The sequence below is a fragment of the Mus caroli genome, unplaced genomic scaffold (genome assembly GCF_978045245.1).
Source record: "Mus caroli unplaced genomic scaffold, Mus_caroli_1 scaffold_13, whole genome shotgun sequence".
Taxonomy (NCBI): Eukaryota; Metazoa; Chordata; class Mammalia; order Rodentia; family Muridae; genus Mus; species Mus caroli.
In genome coordinates this window covers 120479602-120501568 of record NW_028227268.1, presented here as the reverse complement: position 1 = coordinate 120501568, position 21967 = coordinate 120479602, and the positions used below count along the sequence as shown (strand labels likewise).

At 39.5% G+C, this 21967-nt stretch overlaps 2 protein-coding genes across 2 annotated transcripts in view; one reads left to right on the top strand and one right to left on the bottom strand.

Moving 5' to 3' along the window:
• Window positions 1-13384, bottom strand: part of LOC147001618 (protein SFI1 homolog) — an 81616-nt gene extending 68232 nt beyond the window's left edge. Inside the window, exon 1 of the mRNA XM_085829336.1 lies at window positions 13350-13384. Within this exon, the coding sequence (XP_085685462.1) occupies window positions 13350-13384 (35 nt within the window). The remainder of the gene's footprint in view (window positions 1-13349) is intronic.
• A 185-nt stretch (window positions 13385-13569) lies between these two features.
• LOC147001617 (protein SFI1 homolog) overlaps window positions 13570-21967 on the top strand; it is a 51201-nt gene continuing 42803 nt past the window's right edge. The window contains exons 1-2 of the mRNA XM_085829335.1: window positions 13570-13733; window positions 15618-15712. Coding sequence (XP_085685461.1) covers window positions 13570-13733; window positions 15618-15712 — 259 coding nt within the window. The remainder of the gene's footprint in view (window positions 13734-15617; window positions 15713-21967) is intronic.

Genomic DNA, 21967 nt, shown 5'->3' with positions numbered 1-21967 from the left:
ATATTCTGGGTCCTTCAGTGTGCGTTTTTATTTTACTTGTTTTTCTGGTTTTGTCGCCATATTCCCGGTCCTTCAATGTGAATTTTTAATTTTCCACGTTTTTCAGTATTTCTCGCCATATTCTAAGTAATACAGTGTGATTTTTTAATTTTCCACTTTTTCAGAGTTTCTTGCCATAATCTGGGTCCTACAGTGTGAATTTTTAATTTTCACGTTTTTCTGGGTATCTTGGCATATTCTGGGTCCTGCAGTGTGATTTTCTCATTTTCCACATTTTTTCAAGTTTTTTTTTTCGTAATTCTGAGTCCTACAGTGTGATTTTCTCATTTTCCACCTTTTTCAGATTTGTTGGCCATATTCGGGGTCCTTCAGTGTGAGTGTTTAATTTTCTACTTTTTTCAGGGTTTCTCGCCATATTCTGTGTCCTACAGTGCAATATTCCCATTTTCCACCCTTTTCAGGTTTATTCGCCTTGTTCTGGGTCCTTCAGTTTGAGTTTTTTATTTTCTACTTTTTTCTGGTTTTCTTGCCATATTCTCGGTACTATAGTGTGATTTTGTCATTTTCCATATTTTTCAGGTTTTCTTGTCATATTTTGGGTCCTTCAGTGGTGAGTTTTTAATTTTCCACTTGTTTCAGTGTTTCTTGGCATATTCTGGGTCCTATAGTGTGATTTTATCAGGATTTTATTGCCATATCCTAGGACCTTCAGTGGGAATTTTTAATTTTCCATTTTTTTCAGGTTTTCTCGCCATATTCCAGGTCTTTCAGTGTGAATTTAAAATTTTCCACGTTTTTCAGGTTTTCTCACAATATTCCTTGTCCTACAGTGTTAATTTTTATTTTTCCATATTTTTCAGTTGTTTTTTTGTCATATTCTGGGTCCTTCAGTGTGAGTTTTTTATTTTCCTCGTTTTTCAGGTTTTCTCTCCATATTCCGGGTTATTCATTGTGAGTTTTTAATTTTCCACGTTTTTCAGACTTTCTCAGCATATTTTGCGTCCTACAGTGTGAATTTTTAATTTTCCTCGTTTTTCAAGGATTCTTGCCATATTCTGGTCCTACAGTGTGAATTTTTAATTTTCCATGTTTTTCACGGTTTCTTGCCATATTCTGATCCTGAAGTGTGAATTTTTCTTTTCCGTGTTTTTCAGGGTTTCTTTCCATTTTCTGGGTCCTATCACGTGTATTTTTAATTTTCCACGTTTTTCAGTGTTTCTCACCATATTCTGGGTCCTACAGTGTGAATTTTCTATTTTCCATGTTTTTCAGTGTTTCTCACCATATTCTGGGTGATACAGTGCGCATTTTTAATTTTCCACTTTTTTCATGATTTATCACCATATTCTGGGTCCGACAGTGTGAATTTTTAATTTTCACGTTTTTCAGGGTTTTTCGGCATATTCTGGTTCCTGCAGTGTAATTTTCTCATTTTCCATTTTTTTCAAGTTTTTTTTTCGTAATTCTGGGTCCTGCAGTGTGATTTTCTCATTTTCCACATTTTTCAAGTTTTTTTTTTTCGTAATTCTGAGTCCTTCAGTGTGATTTTCTCATTTTCCACCTTTTTCAGATTTTTTCGCCATATTCGGGGTCCTTCAGTGTGAGTTTTTAATTTTCTACTTTTTCAGGGTTTCTCGCTATATTCTGTGTCCTACAGTGCAATATTCCCATTTTCCACCCTTTCAGGTTTATTCGCCTTGTTCTGGGTCCTTCAGTTTGAGTTTTTAATTTTCTACTTTTTTCTGGTTTTCTTGCCATATTCTGGGTACTATAGTGTGATTTTGTCATTTTCCATATTGTTCAGGTTTTCTTGGCATATTCTGGGTCCTTCAGTGGTGAGTTTTTAATTTTCCACTTGTTTCAGTGTTTCTTGGCATATTCTGGATCCTATAGTGTGATTTTATCATTTTCCACCTTTTTCAGGGTTTTATTGCCATATCCTAGGACCTTCAGTGGGAATTTTTTATTTTCCATTTTTTTCAGGTTTTCTCGCCATATTCCAGGTCTTTCAGTGTGAATTTTAATTTTCCACGTTTTTCAGGTTTTCTCACAATATTCCTTGTCCTACAGTGTTAATTTTTATTTTTCCATATTTTTCAGTTTTTTTTTTTTTGTCATATTCTGGGTCCTTCAGTGTGAGTTTTTTATTTTCCTCGTTTTTCAGGTTTTCTCTCCATATTCCGGGTTATTCATTGTGAGTTTTTAATTTTCCACGTTTTTCAGACTTTCTCAGCATATTTTGCGTCCTACAGTGTGAATTTTTAATTTTCCTCGTTTTTCAAGGATTCTTGCCATATTCTGGTCCTACAGTGTGAATTTTTAATTTTCCATGTTTTTCAGTGTTTCTCACCATGTTCTGGGTACCACAGTGGGAATTTTCAATTTTCCACCTTTTTCAGGTTTGCTAGGCATATTCTGGGTCCTACTGTGTGAATTTTTAATTATCCACCTTTTTCAAGGTGTCTTGCCATATTCTGGTCCTACCCTGTGAATTTTTAATTTTCCATGTTTTTCACGGTTTCTTGCCATATTCTGATCCTACAGTGTGAATTTTTATTTTCCGTGTTTTTCAGGGTTTCTTTCCATTTTCTGGGTCCTATCACGTGTATTTTTAATTTTCCACGTTTTTCAGTGTTTCTCGCCATATTCTGGGTCCTACAGTGTGAATTTTCTATTTTCCAAGTTTTTCAGTGTTTCTCACCATATTCTGGGTAATACAGTGCGCATTTTTAATTTTCCACTTTTTTCATGATTTATCACCATATTCTGGGGTCCGACAATGTGAATTTTTAATTTTCACGTTTTGAGGGTTTTTCGGCATATTCTGGTTCCTGCAGTGTAATTTTCTCATTTTCCATTTTTTTTCAAGTTTTTTTCGTAATTCTGGGTCCTACAGTGTGATTTTATCATTTTCCACCTTTTTCAGGTTTTCTCCCCATATTAGGGGTCCTTCAGTGTGAGTTTTATTTTTCTACTTTTTTCAGGGTTTCTCCCTATATTCTGGGTCCTACAGTGTGAATTTTTAATTTTTCAAGTTTTTAAGTTTTTTTCGTCATGATTGGGTCCTATAGTGTGATTTAATCATTTTCCACCTTTTTCAGGTTTTCTCGGCATATTTTTGGTCCTAGAGTGTGAATTTTTAATTTCCCATGTTTTTCAGTGTTTCTTGCCATATTCTGGGTCCTACAGTGTGAATATTATTTTTCTATGTTTTTCGGTTTTATTGCCATATTCTTGGTCCTTCAGTGTGAGTTTTTAATCTATCTCGTTTTTAATGTTTTCTGGCCATATTCCTGGTCCTTCGTTGTAAATTTTTAATTTCGAAAGTTTTTCAAGGTTTCTTGCCATATTCTGGTCCTACTGTGTGAATTTTTAATTCTCTACGTTTTTAAGTTTTTTTCGTCATATTCAGGTTCCTACAGTGTGATTATTCTCATTTTCCATCTTTTTCAGGTTTTCTCGCCATATTCGGTGTCCTTCACTGTGAATTTTTAATTTTCTACTTTTTTCAGGGTTTCTCGCCATATTCTGGGTCCTTCAGTGTGCGTTTTTATTTTACTTCTTTTTCTGGTTTTGTCGCCATATTCCCGGTCCTTCAATGTGAATTTTTAATTTTCCACGTTTTTCAGTATTTCTCGCCATATTCTAAGTAATACAGTGTGATTTTTTAATTTTCCACTTTTTCAGAGTTTCTTGCCATAATCTGGGTCCTACTGTGTGAATTTTTAATTTTCACGTTTTTCTGGGTATCTTGGCATATTCTGGGTCCTGCAGTGTGATTTTCTCATTTTCCACATTTTTTCAAGTTTTTTTTTCGTAATTCTGAGTCCTACAGTGTGATTTTCTCATTTTCCACCTTTTTCAGATTTGTTCGCCATATTCGGGGTCCTTCAGTGTGAGTGTTTAATTTTCTACTTTTTTCAGGGTTTCTCGCCATATTCTGTGTCCTACAGTGCAATATTCCCATTTTCCAACCTTTTCAGGTTTATTCGCCTTGTTCTGGGTCCTTCAGTTTGAGTTTTTTATTTTCTACTTTTTTCTGGTTTTCTTGCCATATTCTCGGTACTATAGTGTGATTTTGTCATTTTCCATATTTTTCAGGTTTTCTTGTCATATTTTGGGTCCTTCAGTGGTGAGTTTTTAATTTTCCACTTGTTTCAGTGTTTCTTGGCATATTCTGGGTCCTATAGTGTGATTTTATCATTTTCCACCCTTTTCAGGGTTTTATTGCCATATCCTAGGACCTTCAGTGGGAATTTTTAATTTTCCATTTTTTTCAGGTTTTCTCGCCATATTCCAGGTCTTTCAGTGTGAATTTAAATTTTCCACGTTTTTCAGGTTTTCTCACAATATTCCTTGTCCTACAGTGTTAATTTTTATTTTTCCATATTTTTCAGTTGTTTTTTTGTCATATTCTGGGTCCTTCAGTGTGAGTTTTTTATTTTCCTCGTTTTTCAGGTTTTCTCTCCATATTCCGGGTTATTCATTGTGAGTTTTTAATTTTCCACGTTTTTCAGACTTTCTCAGCATATTTTGCGTCCTACAGTGTGAATTTTTAATTTTCCTCGTTTTTCAAGGATTCTTGCCATATTCTGGTCCTACAGTGTGAATTTTTAATTTTCCATGTTTTTCAGTGTTTCTCACCATGTTCTGGGTACCACAGTGGGAATTTTCAATTTTCCACCTTTTTCAGGTTTGCTAGGCATATTCTGGGTCCTACTGTGTGAATTTTTAATTATCCACCTTTTTCAAGGTGTCTTGCCATATTCTGGTCCTACCCTGTGAATTTTTAATTTTCTATGTTTTTAACGGTTTCTTGCAATATTCTGATCCTGCAGTGTGAATTTTTATTTTCCTGTGTTTTTCAGGGTTTCTTTCCATTTTCTGGGTCCTATCACGTGTATTTTTAATTTTCCACTTTTTTCATGATTTATCACCATATTCTGGGTCCGACAATGTGAATTTTTAATTTTCACGTTTTTCAGGGTTTTTCGGCATATTCTGGTTCCTGCAGTGTAATTTTCTCATTTTCCATTTTTTTCAAGTTTTTTTCTTAATTCTGGGTCCTACAGTGTGATTTTCTCATTTTCCACCCTTTTCAGGTTTTCTCCCCATATTAGGGGTCCTTCAGTGTGAGTTTTATTTTTCTACTTTTTTCAGGGTTTCTCCCTATATTCTGGGTCCTACAGTGTGAATTTTTAATTTTTCAAGGTTTTAAGTTTTTTTCGTCATATTTGGGTCCTATAGTGTGATTTAATCATTTTCCACCTTTTTCAAGTTTTTTCGGCATATTTTTGGTCCTAGAGTGTGAATTTTTAATTTCCCATGTTTTTCAAGGTTTCCTTCAATATTCTGGTCCTACAGTGTGAATTTTTAATTTTCCACGTTTTTCAGTGTTTCTTGCCATATTCTGGGTCCTACAGTGTGAATATTTAATTTTCCATGTTTTTCGGTTTTCTTGCCATATTCTTGGTCCTTCAGTGTGAATTTAAAATTTTCCACTTTTTTCAGGTTTTCTCACAATATTCCTTGTCCTACAGTGTTAATTTTTATTTTTCACGTTTTTCTAGGTATCTTGGCATAATCTGGGTCCTGCAGTGTGATTTTCTCATTTTCCACATTTTTCAAGTTTTTTTTCGTAATTCTGAGTCCTACAGTGTGATTTTCTCATTTTCCACCTTTTTCAGATTTTTTCGCCATATTCGGGGTCCTTCAGTGTGAGTTTTTAATTTTCTACTTTTTTCAGGGTTTCTCGCCATATTCTAGGTCCTACAGTGTGATTTTCTCATTTTCCACCTTTTTCAGATTTTTTCGCCATATTCGGGGTCCTTCAGTGTGAGTTTTTAATTTTCTACTTTTTTCAGGGTTTCTCGCCATATTCTGTGTCCTACAGTGCAATATTTCCATTTTCCAACCTTTTCAGGTTTATTCGCCTTGTTCTGGGTCCTTCAGTTTGAGTTTTTAATTTTCTACTTTTTTCTGGTTTTCTTGCCATATTCTGGGTACTATAGTGTGATTTTGTCATTTTCCATATTGTTCAGGTTTTCTTGGCATATTCTGGGTCCTTCAGTGGTGAGTTTTTAATTTTCCACTTGTTTCAGTGTTTCTTGGCATATTCTGGGTCCTATAGTGTGATTTTATCATTTTCCACCCTTTTCAGGGTTTTATTGCCATATCCTAGGACCTTCAGTGGGAATTTTTAATTTTCCATTTTTTCAGGTTTTCTCGCCATATTCCAGGTCTTTCAGTGTGAATTTTAAATTTTCCACGTTTTTCAGGTTTTCTCACAATATTCCTTGTCCTACAGTGTTAATTTCTATTTTTCCATATTTTTCAGTTGTTTTTTTGTCATATTCTGGGTCCTTCAGTGTGAGTTTTTTATTTTCCTCGTTTGTCAGGTTTTCTCTCCATATTCCGGGTTATTCATTGTGAGTTTTTAATTTTCCACGTTTTTCAGATTTTCTCAGCATATTTTGCGTCCTACAGTGTGAATTTTTAATTTTCCTCGTTTTTCAAGGATTCTTGCCATATTCTGGTCCTACAGTGTGAATTTTTAATTTTCCATGTTTTTCAGTGTTTCTCGCCATGTTCTGGGTCCCACAGTGGGAATATTCAATTTTCCACCTTTTTCAGGTTTGCTCGGCATATTCTGGGTCCTACTGTGTGAATTTTTAATTATCCACCTTTTTCAAGGTGTCTTGCCATATTCTGGTCCTACCCTGTGAATTTTTAATTTTCCATGTTTTTCACGGTTTCTTGCCATATTCTGATCCTACAGTGTGAATTTTTATTTTCCGTGTTTTTCAGGGTTTCTTTCCATTTTCTGGGTCCTATCACATGTATTTTTAATTTTCCACGTTTTTCAGTGTTTCTCGCCATATTCTGGGTCCTACAGTGTGAATTTTCTATTTTCCAAGTTTTTCAGTGTTTCTCACCATATTCTGGGTAATACAGTGCGCATTTTTAATTTTCCACTTTTTTCATGATTTATCACCATATTCTGGGTTGGACAATGTGTATTTTTAATTTTCACGTTTTTCAGGGTTTTTCGGCATATTCTGGTTCCTGCAGTGTAATTTTCTCATTTTCCATTTTTTTCAAGTTTTTTTTCGTAATTCTGGGTCCTACAGTGTGATTTTCTCATTTTCCACCTTTTTCAGGTTTTCTCCCCATATTAGGGGTCCTTCAGTGTGAGTTTTATTTTTCTACTTTTTTCAGGGTTTCTCCCTATATTCTGGGTCCTACAGTGTGAATTTTTAATTTTTCAAGTTTTTAAGTTTTTTTCGTCATATTTGGGTCCTATAGTGTGATTTAATCATTTTCCACCTTTTTCAGGTTTTCTCGGCATATTTTTGGTCCTAGAGTGTGAATTTTTAATTTCCCATGTTTTTCAAGGTTTCCTTCAATATTCTGGTCCTACAGTGTGAATTTTTAATTTTCCACGTTTTTCAGTGTTTCTTGCCATATTCTGGGTCCTACAGTGTGAATATTTAATTTTCCATGTTTTTCGGTTTTCTTGCCATATTCTTGGTCCTTCAGTGTGAGTTTTTAATCTATCTCGTTTTTAATGTTTTCTGGCCATATTCCTGGTCCTTCGGTGTAAATTTTTAATTTCCAACGTTTTTCAAGGTTTCTTGCCATATTCTGGTCCTACAGTGTGAATTTTTAATTCTCTACGTTTTTAAGTTTTTTTCATCATATTCAGGTTCCTACAGTGTGATTATGCTCATTTTCCATCTTTTTCAGGTTTTCTCGCCATATTCGGTGTCCTTCACTGTGAATTTTTAATTTTCTACTTTTTTCAGGGTTTCTCGCCATATTCTGGGTCCTTCAGTGTGCGTTTTTATTTTACTTGTTTTTCTGGTTTTGTCGCCATATTCCCGGTCCTTCAATGTGAATTTTTAATTTTCCACGTTTTTCAGTATTTCTCGCCATATTCTAAGTAATACAGTGTGATTTTTTAATTTTCCACTTTTTCAGAGTTTCTTGCCATAATCTGGGTCCTACAGTGTGAATTTTTAATTTTCACGTTTTTCTGGGTATCTTGGCATATTCTGGGTCCTGCAGTGTGATTTTCTCATTTTCCACATTTTTTCAAGTTTTTTTTTTCGTAATTCTGAGTCCTACAGTGTGATTTTCTCATTTTCCACCTTTTTCAGATTTGTTCGCCATATTCGGGGTCCTTCAGTGTGAGTGTTTAATTTTCTACTTTTTTCAGGGTTTCTCGCCATATTCTGTGTCCTACAGTGCAATATTCCCATTTTCCACCCTTTTCAGGTTTATTCGCCTTTTTCTGGGTCCTTCAGTTTGAGTTTTTTATTTTCTACTTTTTTCTGGTTTTCTTGCCATATTCTCGGTACTATAGTGTGATTTTGTCATTTTCCATATTTTTCAGGTTTTCTTGTCATATTTTGGGTCCTTCAGTGGTGAGTTTTTAATTTTCCACTTGTTTCAGTGTTTCTTGGCATATTCTGGGTCCTATAGTGTGATTTTATCATTTTCCACCCTTTTCAGGGTTTTATTGCCATATCCTAGGACCTTCAGTGGGAATTTTTAATTTTCCATTTTTTTCAGGTTTTCTCGCCATATTCCAGGTCTTTCAGTGTGAATTTTAAATTTTCCACGTTTTTCAGGTTTTCTCACAATATTCCTTGTCCTACAGTGTTAATTTTTATTTTTCCATATTTTTCAGTTGTTTTTTTGTCATATTCTGGGTCCTTCAGTGTGAGTTTTTTATTTTCCTCGTTTTTCAGGTTTTCTCTCCATATTCCCGGTTATTCATTGTGAGTTTTTAATTTTCCACGTTTTTCAGACTTTCTCAGCATATTTTGCGTCCTACAGTGTGAATTTTTAATTTTCCTCGTTTTTCAAGGATTCTTGCCATATTCTGGTCCTACAGTGTGAATTTTTAATTTTCCATGTTTTTCAGTGTTTCTCACCATGTTCTGGGTACCACAGTGGGAATTTTCAATTTTCCACCTTTTTCAGGTTTGCTAGGCATATTCTGGGTCCTACTGTGTGAATTTTTAATTATCCACCTTTTTCAAGGTGTCTTGCCATATTCTGGTCCTACCCTGTGAATTTTTAATTTTCCATGTTTTTCACGGTTTCTTGCCATATTCTGATCCTACAGTGTGAATTTTTATTTTCCGTGTTTTTCAGGGTTTCTTTCCATTTTCTGGGTCCTATCACGTGTATTTTTAATTTTCCACGTTTTTCAGTGTTTCTCGCCATATTCTGGGTCCTACAGTGTGAATTTTCTATTTTCCAAGTTTTTCAGTGTTTCTCACCATAGTCTGGGTAATACAGTGCGCATTTTTAATTTTCCACTTTTTTCATGATTTATCACCATATTCTGGGTCCGACAATGTGAATTTTTAATTTTCACGTTTTTCAGGGTTTTTCGGCATATTCTGGTTCCTGCAGTGTAATTTTCTCATTTTCCATTTTTTTCAAGTTTTTTTCTTAATTCTGGGTCCTACAGTGTGATTTTATCATTTTCCACCTTTTTCAGGTTTTCTCCCCATATTAGGGGTCCTTCAGTGTGAGTTTTATTTTTCTACTTTTTTCAGGGTTTCTCCCTATATTCTGGGTCCTACAGTGTGAATTTTTAATTTTTCAAGTTTTTAAGTTTTTTTCGTCATATTTGGGTCCTATAGTGTGATTTAATCATTTTCCACCTTTTTCCGTTTTTCTCGGCATATTTTTGGTCCTAGAGTATGAATTTTTAATTTCCCATGTTTTTCAAGGTTTCCTTCAATATTCTGGTCCTACAGTGTGAATTTTTAATTTTCCACGTTTTTCAGTGTTTCTTGCCATATTCTGGGTCCTACAGTGTGAATATTTAATTTTCCATGTTTTTCGGTTTTCTTGCCATATTCTTGGTCCTTCAGTGTGAGTTTTTAATCTATCTCGTTTTTAATGTTTTCTGGCCATATTCCTGGTCCTTCGGTGTAAATTTTTAATTTCCAACGTTTTTCAAGGTTTCTTGCCATATTCTGGTCCTACAGTGTGAATTTTTAATTCTCTACGTTTTTAAGTTTTTTTCGTCATATTCAGGTTCCTACAGTGTGATTATTCTCATTTTCCACGTTTTTCAGTATTTCTCGCCATATTCTAAGTAATACAGTGTGATTTTTTAATTTTCCACTTTTTTCAGAGTTTCTTGCCATAATCTGGGTCCTACAGTGTGAATTTTTAATTTTCACGTTTTTCTGGGTATCTTGGCATATTCTGGGTCCTGCAGTGTGATTTTCTCATTTTCCACATTTTTCAAGTTCTTTTTCGTAATTCTGAGTCTTACAGTGTGATTTTCTCATTTTCCACCTTTTTCAGATTTGTTCGCCATATTCGGGGTCCTTCAGTGTGAGTGTTTAATTTTCTACTTTTTTCAGGGTTTCTTGCCATATTCTGTGTCCTACAGTGCAATATTCCCATTTTCCAACCTTTTCAGGTTTATTCGCCTTGTTCTGTGTCCTTCAGTTTGAGTTTTTTATTTTCTACTTTTTTCTGGTTTTCTTGCCATATTCTCGGTACTATAGTGTGATTTTGTCATTTTCCATATTTTTCAGGTTTTCTTGTCATATTCTGGGTCCTTCAGTGGTGAGTTTTTAATTTTCCACTTGTTTCAGTGTTTCTTGGCATATTCTGGGTCCTATAGTGTGATTTTATCATTTTCCACCTTTTTCAGGGTTTTATTGCCATATCGTAGGACCTTCAGTGGGAATTTTTAATTTTCCATTTTTTTCAGGTTTTCTCGCCATATTCCAGGTCTTTCAGTGTGAATTTTAAATTTTCCACGTTTTTCAGGTTGCCTGTTAGTCTACCTGAGTTCTAACTTAGGTCAGCTTCTGTAAAATGGAGTCTAAATTTAATAGCTTTGGCATCTCAGTCTCATCCATAGGAAAGGGTTGGGAAATGGAGTCACAAAAACCACGAGGACCTAGGAGAGCTGTGGGATTACAGGCAGCTGAGAAAGGAAGGCAGGAGAGATTGCAAAATAGCCCAGCTGGGCCTAAAGAAACGTCAGGAATGCAGCTCCAAGGGTAGAGGGACAGGGTCAGGTGAAGAGGAGCAGCCATAGCCTTAAAGACTATGGCTGGGGTACCTCCTCCTCCAAGAGTACCAGAAGGGTACCATATGCTCAGCAGTTACTTCCTTGGATTCAGGGAAACATTTGCACTGACCAAAGGTGAAGCTTACCTAATTGCATCTGGTGAACCGGAGATGAGGGATAGGGTCCCACTGCAGCTCAAATGACCCACCCCACCACCACCAGGAGGAGCACAGGCACCGGGAGGGCTATGCGAGTTACAGAATCAATGTTCAATGTGTTACAGCTCTGAGGGGAATGGCATCCTGGCAGTTGAGAACCAAGGAATATCACAGAGTCACACTATACAACAAAGTTCACACAAGAGATTCACTGGGAGGGAAAACCAAGGAGGGTGGCTACCTCTGTTCAGGTGAGGAGCAGGGAACTGGACAGAAGACAGGGTTTATATAGGATTCTTGGTGAGTGGGAGCTTTCCAGGGTGTAGATTCCATCCAGGGTAGGGATTGGTGGGATTTCAAGTCTTGAGCTTGGGTTTTTTACTCTGTATGGCCCGGGTCCGGGGCCGGCCATAAGGCAATTAGAATGTTTTTTTGGGTGGAACCTGGTGTTTGGAGGTCCTCAGGGGAAGAGACTGGCCACTCATGTGCCTGGAACTTACTCAACCCCCTTAACTTTCTCCAGAATTGTACTGTGCTAATATGACTAAATTGAATGACCTGGTATCAGAATTTGAACCAGTGATGGCTAAGTGGAGCTGAACTGAGTTTCATTCCTGTTTCTTCATGGATCTTTCCCTTCTGGTCTTAAAGCCTTCAAGGACCCCTCAGCCCAGCCCCACACCTTTAGTTCCAGCAGTCAGGCAGCAGAGGCAGGCGATCTCTGTGAGTTCAAGGCCAAGCCTGGAGCAAGTTCCAGGACAGCCAGAGCTGTTACAGAGAAACCCTGTCTTAAAAACAAACAAACAAACAAACAAACAAACAACAACAACACCCCAACCAACCAACCAAACAAACAAAACAATAAAACAAAAACAAGAACAAAATGCCCCCACCCCCCAAACCCCAAAAACTCTTGACGTGACATTTTGAGACAGGGAACCTCCAAAGATGCCATTGAGTTTGGTCAGCCAGCATTTAAAAACAGCTATGAATGTCGGGAGGAAGAGTATGCCAGTAACCTGCAGAATTGTGGAAACAAAATTGGAAAGTCATTGACAGGCCAGATTTATAAAGATTTACTTTATAAAAGACTTACTTTCTGACAGCAGCCCTGCCACTTTTGTTTTTCTCTTTTTCTTTTCTTTCCTTTTCTTTTTATGGTATAGAATAGACTTTATTCAGGGCTTGGGGAGGGGAGTTAAGAGGGTAGTAGAGACAGAGAAAGGGAGAGAGAGAGAGAGAGAGAGAGAGAGAGAGAGAGAGAGAGAGAGAGAGAGAGAGGGTTTATATAGGATTCTCGGCTTACTATAACATAAAAATTACCACTTTTGCCGGGCAGTGGTGGCCCACGCCTTTAATCCCAGTACTTGAGAGGCAGAGGCAGGAGGATTTCTGAGTTTGAGGCCAGCCTGGTCTACAGAGTGAGTTCCAGAACAGCCAGGGCTACACAGAGAAACCCTGTCTCGAAAAAAAAACAACAAAAAAATTATCACTTTTTAGAAATAGAAAACATTTTTTAGGACTGGGCCTGGCAGCACAGACCTGTAATCCCAGCTCTTGGCAGGCTAAGTCAGGAGAATTAGGAATTTAAGGCCAAGATAATCTGTTCAAGATAAAGAAAAAATGGGGATGGCCTGGGAGATGGCTCAGAGGATAAAGGTGTTTGCTGTTGCCAGGGATGGTGGCAAACTCCATTTATCCTACTACTCTGGAGGCAGAGGAAGAGGCAGGAGGATCTCTGTGAGTTCAGGGCAAAGCTGGTCTACATACTGAGACTCATGCCCTCCAGGCTACACAGAGAAACCCTGTCTCAGAAAACTGAAAAGAAAAAGTGGGAGTTGCTTTCAGCCCCAGGACTTGGCGCAGTCTCTGGAACCTGCACTGCTGTGCTCCGCTTCACACACAGTGAAGAGGGAATGAAAAGTCTCTGATTTAATCTATTACAATTTAAAACGTTGGCAGTTATAGTGCTTTTAATTTTCTATTATTAAGTTTGTGTGTGGTGTGTAGCTGTGTACATGCCATGATACCCACGAGGAGGCCACAGGGCCACTTTGGGCAGTCACTTCTCTCTACACCTTTTCATGGTCCCGAGGTCAAGCCCGTGTTGTCCGGCTTCTGTGGCTTTATCTCACCTGCTCCTTAGAAGCATAGTTTTCGCTTCCCGCATAGTGTGTGAAGATTTCAGCTTTCCCTTAGTATCTGTAATAGCTGAATTTCTGAGTGTGGTTGGTTTGTCTTGGTCCTGGTGTATGCCATACTGAGCTTTGATCTGACACCCAGTGGTCAGTTACCATGCTTTGCTGTTTCCTTGAGAAGATAAGAGCAGTGTGAAGTGGAGCTGACAGCACAGAGATGCCAGCCCAGCTACCTCACATCAGCTTTCTGATGTTCTCTCATCTCCTTAGGATTTTCTATGAGCAGAAAATACTACAGAAGGTCTTCGGAGAATGGAGGGAAGAATGGTGGGTCTCCCAGAGGGAGTGGAAGCTCTGTGTCCGAGCTGACTGTCACTACAGGTTGGCTTTTATGTCTAATCACTTTATGCTTGTTGAAATACAAATTTTACAGTGTCAAACAATTATCCAATGTCTTGTTTCGGTTCCAGAGGAGTAAAGTTTTGGTTTGCTTTCTAGCTTTTTAAAAATCCTTTTGAGCGTAAGTGAATCCTTACTTATTTTCGGTTGTCTGTGCACACCCATATGCGTGCTCCTCTGATTCAGATGAAAGTGTGGGCCATGCTGAGGACTTGGGAGGTTTACTCACGCATTCCATTTATTTCTAGATCTGAGAGTTTTGTTTTGTAAAGTGATTAGCTCTGGCATACTGATTTTGATCAAGAAAGGGTATGTCCCACATAGACATTTGGAAAATAGGCTGGGTCAGGTAGCTGAAGAGAGAGCAAATGGTAGCTTGCACAACGTCATGGGTTAATCCCTAGCACCAAAAGCACAATTTAAAAACAAAAGGCACAAAAGAAGTATCTTTTATGCCACTCACATTGCAAGGAATAAATGGAGAGAAAAGTAAAAATGACATCAAATATCCGTTTTTAGGGTAAGTGCGGTAACTTTGCAGGTGAAGACACTGCTGCCTCCTGGTGCCTCGAGGTGGATCCCCAGAACCACGTAGGAGAGAGCCAGCTCTGTTCTGCATGTTGTCCTCAGACCTCTACCCTTCCACTGTGTGCCAAGCACCCCTCCACACAATAGATAGATAACACAAGTCTTAACTGTCCTAGAACTCACTCTGTAGACCAGGCTGGCCTAGAACTCACAGAGATCCACCTGCTTCTGCCTCCCAAATGTTGGCATTAAAGGAGTATACCACTACACTTTTGGCTACAAAATTCTGTTGGTTTTTTTTTTTTAATTTTTATTTATTTATTTATTTTATGTATATGAGTAGTACACTGTTTCTGTCTTCAGACACACCAGAAGAGGGCATCAGATCCTATTACAGATGGTTGTGAGCCACCATGTGGTTGCTGGGAATTGAACTCAGGGCCTTTGGAAGAGCAGCCACTGCTCTTAACCACTGAGCCATCTCTCCAGCACTACAAAAATACTTTAAAGATACATTTTTACAGATTAAAAAGCAAAATAAAACATTTTACACACATTTGTAAGGTGAGATTCAGCTCTAATTTATAATTGATTCAGATTAAAAAAGCAGACAGCTTTGAGGATTTGAAAAGTAAAGTTGCCTTGGAGCAGCAAAGCGCCCCATCTTTATCACATGCGGCTGTGCAGAGTGAGTCCTTCAAGGAGGGAAGCTTCTCCAACTGTGGTTGGAGAAAATGAATTTACCAAGGCCTTACAGGGATTGATAGGTTTAGGCGCTTGATGTTAATACAGAAGCAGTGTGTCTGATGTACAGCTGAGAGGGTTGGGTAGTAAGAGTGCCTTACATTGTGGAGCACAGCGGGATGGGAAAGAACTCACTGTGCTGTGGAGAGGAGGAAGCTGGCATTTTAAGCTATTTTATATGTACAGGGGCTTTGCTTGCATGTGTGTCTATGTACCATGCACATGGATCAGAAGCCAGAAGAGGGTGTTAGGTTCCCTGGAACTGGAGTTACAGTTGTGAGCTGTCATGAGGGTGCTGGGAACCTAACCTAGGTCCTAGAAAAGCAACCAGTGCTCTTAAACACGGAGCAGTCTCTCCAGCCCTGATTATTTTTTTAGATGGTTCTACCATCAAGGATCAGAACAGTCCATTATTTCCCAGAGAAATCCTTGTGTTATTCTTAGGTAGCAACCACATTCAAAACAACCATAATGACTCCTCCTCAATTCTGTCAACTATAGCTTTCCTCTTCTAGAATGTTACTAAGTGTAGACGCGACTGGGTAGGAGTTACTTTGTCTTACTGTAAGCTCCGTTTGCATTTTGGCTCCTCAGATACTACTTGTACAACCTGATTTTCCAGAACTGGAAGTCCTTTGTGCACCAGCAACGGGAGATGAGGAAGAGGTTCCGAATAGCCGAGCATCATGGTGAGAGAGGGGAGTGTGTGTCTGCAGATGCTGGGGTGAAGCAGAAGACATGCTTGCTTTCCTTTCTTCTCTGTAGAGTGGGATCTAGTCGGCTCTCCTGTCTGATCAGATGCTGTGTCATTTTGTAGTCTGAGCATTTGAAGCTTATTAGACAGTATGTGTGAGCTGATTGGACCTGCTGGTTTGCCTTAAACTCAGCAAAGCACAATTGCTCTCCCATAGTGTAGCCCTTCCCTGTCTTGGTGTGCGTGTTCACGTGTCCGGCTGTGAATGTCCGCTGTAGTTATGACCCTTTTGGTAAAGTTTTGATTTGCAGGTGCTTTCTCCTAGTCTGTGGTTTGTTTTTGTATCTTTTTGGTGTCTGTTGAAGTCCTTTCTTTCAGAAATTTATTTTATATTTATTTCTTTTATGCATATTGAACGTTTTGCTGCATGTATGTCCGTGCTTCACATGTGTGCCTGGTGCTTATAGAGGTTAGAAGTGGGCGTCTGAGCCGGGCAGTGGTGGCGCATGCCTTTAATCCCAGCACTTGGGAGACAGAGGCAGGTGGATTTCTGAGTTCGAGGCCAGCCTGGTCTACAGAGTGAGTTCCAGGACAGCCAGGGCTACACAGAAAAACCCTGTCTCGAAAAACCAAAAAAAAAAAAAAAAAAAGAAAAAGAAAAGAAAAAACCAAAACCACCCCCTCCGCCCCCCAAAAGAAGTGGGCATCTGTTTTGGAACAGGAGTTACTCATATGGTTAATGAGCTGCAATGTGAGTGTTGGCCATGAATTGTGGGTCTTCTGTAACAGCAGCCAGTGCTCTTAACTACTGAACCATTGTTCCAGCTCTATGGAAGATCTTTTAAATGGGGTTGTTTGTGTTCTTACAGTTTTGAGAGTTTTGTTTCATCTTGTTTTTCTGGTGCTGATGATATATATTCTAAAGCTAGTGCAGTGATTGAATAATCTCAGCTGTTTGGAAGGCTGCTGAGGCAGAGGTCATTTGAACTCAGGAATTGGAGACAAACCTGGGCTACAATGAAAGACTCCCTTAAACAGAGGTGTGTGTGTTCATGTCTCCCTCTGTGGATGTCCGCTGTACAGAGGTGTGTGTGTTCATGTCTCCCTCTGTGGATGTCCGCTGTAGTTATAAGCCTTCAGTTAAGGTCATGATTTGCAGCTGTTTTCTTCTAGTCTGTGGCTTGTCTCTGTATTATTTTTAACTTTAGTGTTTAGTTGATCTTTTTATTTTTGGATTATATTATTAACCTCACATCTTACCTGTCATATCTATGAACTCTGTAACCTAAGACCACAAAGATTTTCTCCTGTGGTTATGAAGATTTGTAGTTTTATATGTAAGCTTTGTGTACCTTGCTAAGTTCATGTTTGCTCTAGGAGTTTATCTGTAGATTTATTGGATTTTTTTGTTGCAGGTAATATTAAAAAAGAGCTGGCACATTCCCACTCTAGTGCCAGCACCAGTGGGACCCTGCCAGCTCTGTCCCACCATCTAGTAACCAAATTGAACTACCAAGTTTGTGGTTAGATATCACAATACCCAGTAACCCAGTAAAATCAAAACTCTTAAAGCTTATAGTTAACCAATCAGACTTATGTATCAATAAAAATCACAATTTACAAGATGCCAATACAATAATTTCAGAGCCAATTGATAATGATAAAAACTTTATTCCAGGGGTCTGGTGAGATGGTTCAGTGGGTAAGAGCACTGACTGTTCCTTCAAAGGTCCTGAGTTCAAATCCCAGCAACCACACGGTGGCTCTGACACCTTCTTCTGGTGCGTCTGAAGTAAGCTACAGTGTACTTATGTATAGTAATAAATAAATCTTAAAAGAAAAAAGGCCGGGCAGTGGTGGCGCACGCCTTTAATCCCAGCATTTGGGAGGCAGAGGCAGGTGGATTTCTGAGTTCCAGGACAGTCTGGTCTACAGAGTGAGTACCAGGACAGCCAGGGCTACACAGAGAAACCCTGTCTTAAAAAAACAAAACAAAACAAAACAACAAAAAAAAAAACAAAAAAAACTTTATTCCAATTATTCTAACCTTATGATATCATAACTACCTGTGGCTGATTAAAAGTTTTTATTTTGCCGGGCGGGGTGGCGCACGCCTTTAATCCCAGCACTTGGGAGGCAGAGGCAGGTGGATTTCTGAGTTCGAGGCCAGCCTGGTCTACAAAGTGAGTTCCAGGACAGCCAGGGCTATACAGAGAAACCCTGTCTCGAAAAAAAAAAAAAAAAAAAAGTTTTTATTTTTATTTTATATGTCTGACTGTTTTGCCTGTGTGTATGTATGTGCACTACATGTGTGTAGTGTCTATAGAGTTGATGAGAGAGCTTCAGATCCCCTGGACAGGTGGTTGTGAGCCACCATGTAGGTGTTGATGAGAGACTCCTTGAGGAGCCCCTCGCTCAGGCCTCGGGATAATAGCGGACCCCCAAGAACTCACGAGAGACCAAGCTTGATGCAAACCACATGAGTCTTTATTCAGGGAAAGCCAGAGCTCTAGGGACGACTCATATCCCACGCAGCGGTAGAGGAGACGACCTCGAGGGGAAAGGGGTCCCAGTTTTTATAGGCCCTCAGGGGGGAAAGGAGAAGGGGGGAGTAGGGGATTTCCTGATCTAAACAATGTCTATTCTCAAGAAATGGGTATGGGAGGGGTACAAGGAAAGAGTCTGGTGCAGGTGTAGCAACTCCGGATTGGCCCGGCTGTGGTTGCTGGGGAGATTTTCTGACTCTTCCCCAGCAACCAATATCACAAACACCTGGCAGTGAGGTGCAGCAGTGGGCACACACTTGGGTTTAAGGAACGGTCAGAACACTGGCAGACACACGGGTTCAAGGAGCGGCCAGAGCATCGTGCACCTCTAATTTTCTAAATCAGTGAAGTTACTTCTACTAACAATGAAATCTATTTTGCCAATTTCAGGGCTTCTGTGACCGTTTACATTCTGTCAGGATCTTTGATTGAGAATTCCTGGGTCCTCTGCACGAGCAGCCGGTATATTTAACTAAGGGCTGAGCAGTTTGCCAGCCTCTCTATCGGATCTTCTGTCGATACTCAGACAGTTACTCTTCCTTTTTGGCTTCCCCAGGACTGGGATTCGAGGTGCCTGCTGCCACACCCAGCTTCTCATGGGGCTCTGAGGGGTCAAACTCAGGTCTTCACGATCATGCTGCAAGTAGCTTGCTGAGCGAGCAGCTCCCCAAGCACCCTCCCTCTTTTTTATGTTGACACAGGGTCTTGGTAAGTTGCTCAGGCTGGCTGGCTTCAATCTTGTGATCTCTTTCCTGAGTCTCTTGAATGAGCTGAAATTATTTCTTCGTTAAATGTTTAGTAAAATCTGATAAGGTCCTCTATACCTGGATTCTCTTTGTTGAAGGGGTTTTAGCTTGACTTCAAGCTTTAGTAGTGTAAGATGATTTAGTCCCTCTACTGAGCTTCCAAGGAAGTGGCTCATTTTAATATGGCATCAGATTTATGAGTCAGTAGTCCTCTGTTATAGTACACAGAATCTATCGTCATGAAGTCCTAGTCCTCTTGACTGTACTCTGAGAGACCAGACCTTGCTGTGCAGTTCCAGCTGATGTGAATGCTGAGGTCACAGGCACAAAACCCTTGGAACCCTCTTTTCTTCTTCTAACTTTTTTTTTTTTTTTTTTTTTTTTTTTTGTCTTTTTGAGACAGGGTTTTTCTCTGCATCCCTGGCTGTCCTGGAACTCACTCTGTAGACCAGGCTGGCCTCAAACTCAGAAATCCGCCTGCCTCTGCCTCCGGAGTGCTGAGATTAAAGGCGTGCGCCACCACGCCTGGCTCCTCCTTTCTTCTGAGATGACTGTTTGTGTCAGTCTGCCTCGAGCTTTACCTGTTTTATTGACTTTGTCAAGGGTCCTAGTTTCTTTCCGTGCTGTGATAGGATGCTGACCAAAGCTGACTAGGGGAGGCTTTTGTCAAGGATGCCAATGCAGAAGGAGCCAATGCAAGGCAGGAGCAGAGTAGAGACCATGGAGGAAGTCTGCTTTCTGGCTTGCTCCCCTGACCCTGCATTGTGTCCTGGAAGGTGCAATAAACCCTTCCCATCTCAAGTTAGTTCTGGTCATTGTTGTATTGTAGCCATAGGAGGTAAGCAAGGACATGAAATAACCAGCATCTGTGTGCATGGCATTCTCCTGTGGCTTTCCTGTCTCCAGTGCCTTCTGTGGTTTGTATTACTGTCATGACCTTGAGCTTACTTTTGCAAGCTTTGGTTTGGATTTGGCCTTCTCTCTGGATTTTTTTTTTGAGACAAGAGCTCACTGTGTACAGCTCTAGTTGTCCTGGGACACATGTACCACTCTTAACCACTTAGCCATCTCCCCATCTCCTGTCTCGATTTTTAAAAAATATATATTTACTTTGATTATTTTTAATAATAGGCACATCTAAAACTCACAGAGATCTGTCTGTATCTGTCTCCTGAGGGCTGTGTTTAAAGACTTGTACCACTATGCTTTTTCTTAAATTATAAAAACATATTTTATTTTATTTATATGTGTGCATATGTGCATACATGTACATGAGTACTCATGGTGGCCAGAAAATGTTCATTCACCTGTAGTGGGGTTATAGTTGTAAGCTGTTCAAAGTGGGTACTGGGAGCCAAACTGGGGTCTCCTGGAAGAACAAACAGTACTTGGTTCTTTTATTCTTTAATCCCAGCGTTTGGGATGTAGAGCTAGAAGAATCTCTGAATTCAAGGCCTGCCTAGTCTACATACAGACTTACAGGACAGCCAGTGCTATATAGAAAGACAAAGGGGACAGGGTGGGTGGGTGCACCAATCTTAGCCAGTTAGCCATCTCTCTATCTTGTTTCTAGGTTTAAAAAAATATATATATATATATATATATATTTATTTATTTAATTTTTTTTTGTTTTTTCGAGACAGGGTTTCTCTGTGTAGCCCTGGCTGCCCTGGAACTCTCTCTGTAGACCAGGCTGGCCTCGAACTCAGAAATCCCCTTGCCTCTGCCTCCTGAGTGCTGGGATTAAAGGTGTGCGCCACCACGCCCAGCTAGAAAATTATTTTATGTATGAGTATTTTGCCTTCACATATGTATGCACAACATGTGTGTGTTTGGTATACACAGAAATCAGATGAAAATATTAGATCCCCTGTAGCTGGAATTGCAGACTGTTGTGAGCCACTGTGTGGGTGCTGGGAACTGAGCAGGGATCCTCTGCAAAAGCAACCAGTGTTCTTACCTGCTGAGCTGCCTCGATCCTCAGGCCCTGGCCTTGAACTCTTGCAGTTAAGGTCTCTAGTGTATTCCATTAGGGTCACAGGATGCTATTTAGTATGATTTCAGTTCTTTTACAATTTTTTAAAAAAGATTTATTTATTATATATAGGTACACTGTAGCTGTCTTCAGACACACACCAGAAGAGGGCATCCGATCCCATTACAGATGGTTGTAAGCCACCACGTGGTTGCTGGGAATTGAACTCAGGGCCTCTGGAAGAGCAGTAAGTGCTCTTAAATGCTGAGCCATCTCTCCAGCCCCTCTTTTACTATTTTAAGGCATAGATTGGTTAGTTGGCTTGGGTTTGGGTTTTATTTTTTGAGACAGGGTTTTTCTGTATAACCCTGACTGTCCTGGAATTCACTCTGTAGACCAGGCTGCCTTGAACTCACAGAGATCCATCTGCCTCTGCCTCCAGAGTGCTAGGATTAAAGGTGTGTGCCATCACCTTCCTGGTTTCATAGATTGTTTTCTATTGTAAGTGATGTGCATTTTCTTGGTGATGTGTATCCTGCTGCCTTCCTTGTCATTTATAGTTATAATGGATATGGCTTAACGTTTTGTAGTAGAAAGGAAAGTCAGTTGATTTTTTTTTAGGTATAAGATTGTTTCCACAGTTGGGAAAATGGGTGTTACTGAACTGCTTTGCAAGGCAAGCATGAGGACCCGAGTTCAGTTCCTTAGAACCACGTGAAAAGCCAGGCATGCTTCCACTCTTAGCACGGGGAAGTGGAGGCAGGAGGATTCCTGTGGCTCCTGGTTTAGCTAGTCTAGTTTAATTGGTCAGCTCCAAGTTTACTGAGAGGCCCTGTCTTGAAAAATACGGTCAGATGTGGTAGTGCACACCTCTAATCCTAGCACTTTGGGAGACAGAGGTAAGCGGATTCTATGAGTTTGAGGACAGCCTGGTCCACCCTCCTAGAGAGAGTTCCAAACCTGCCAGGCTACATAGAGACTTG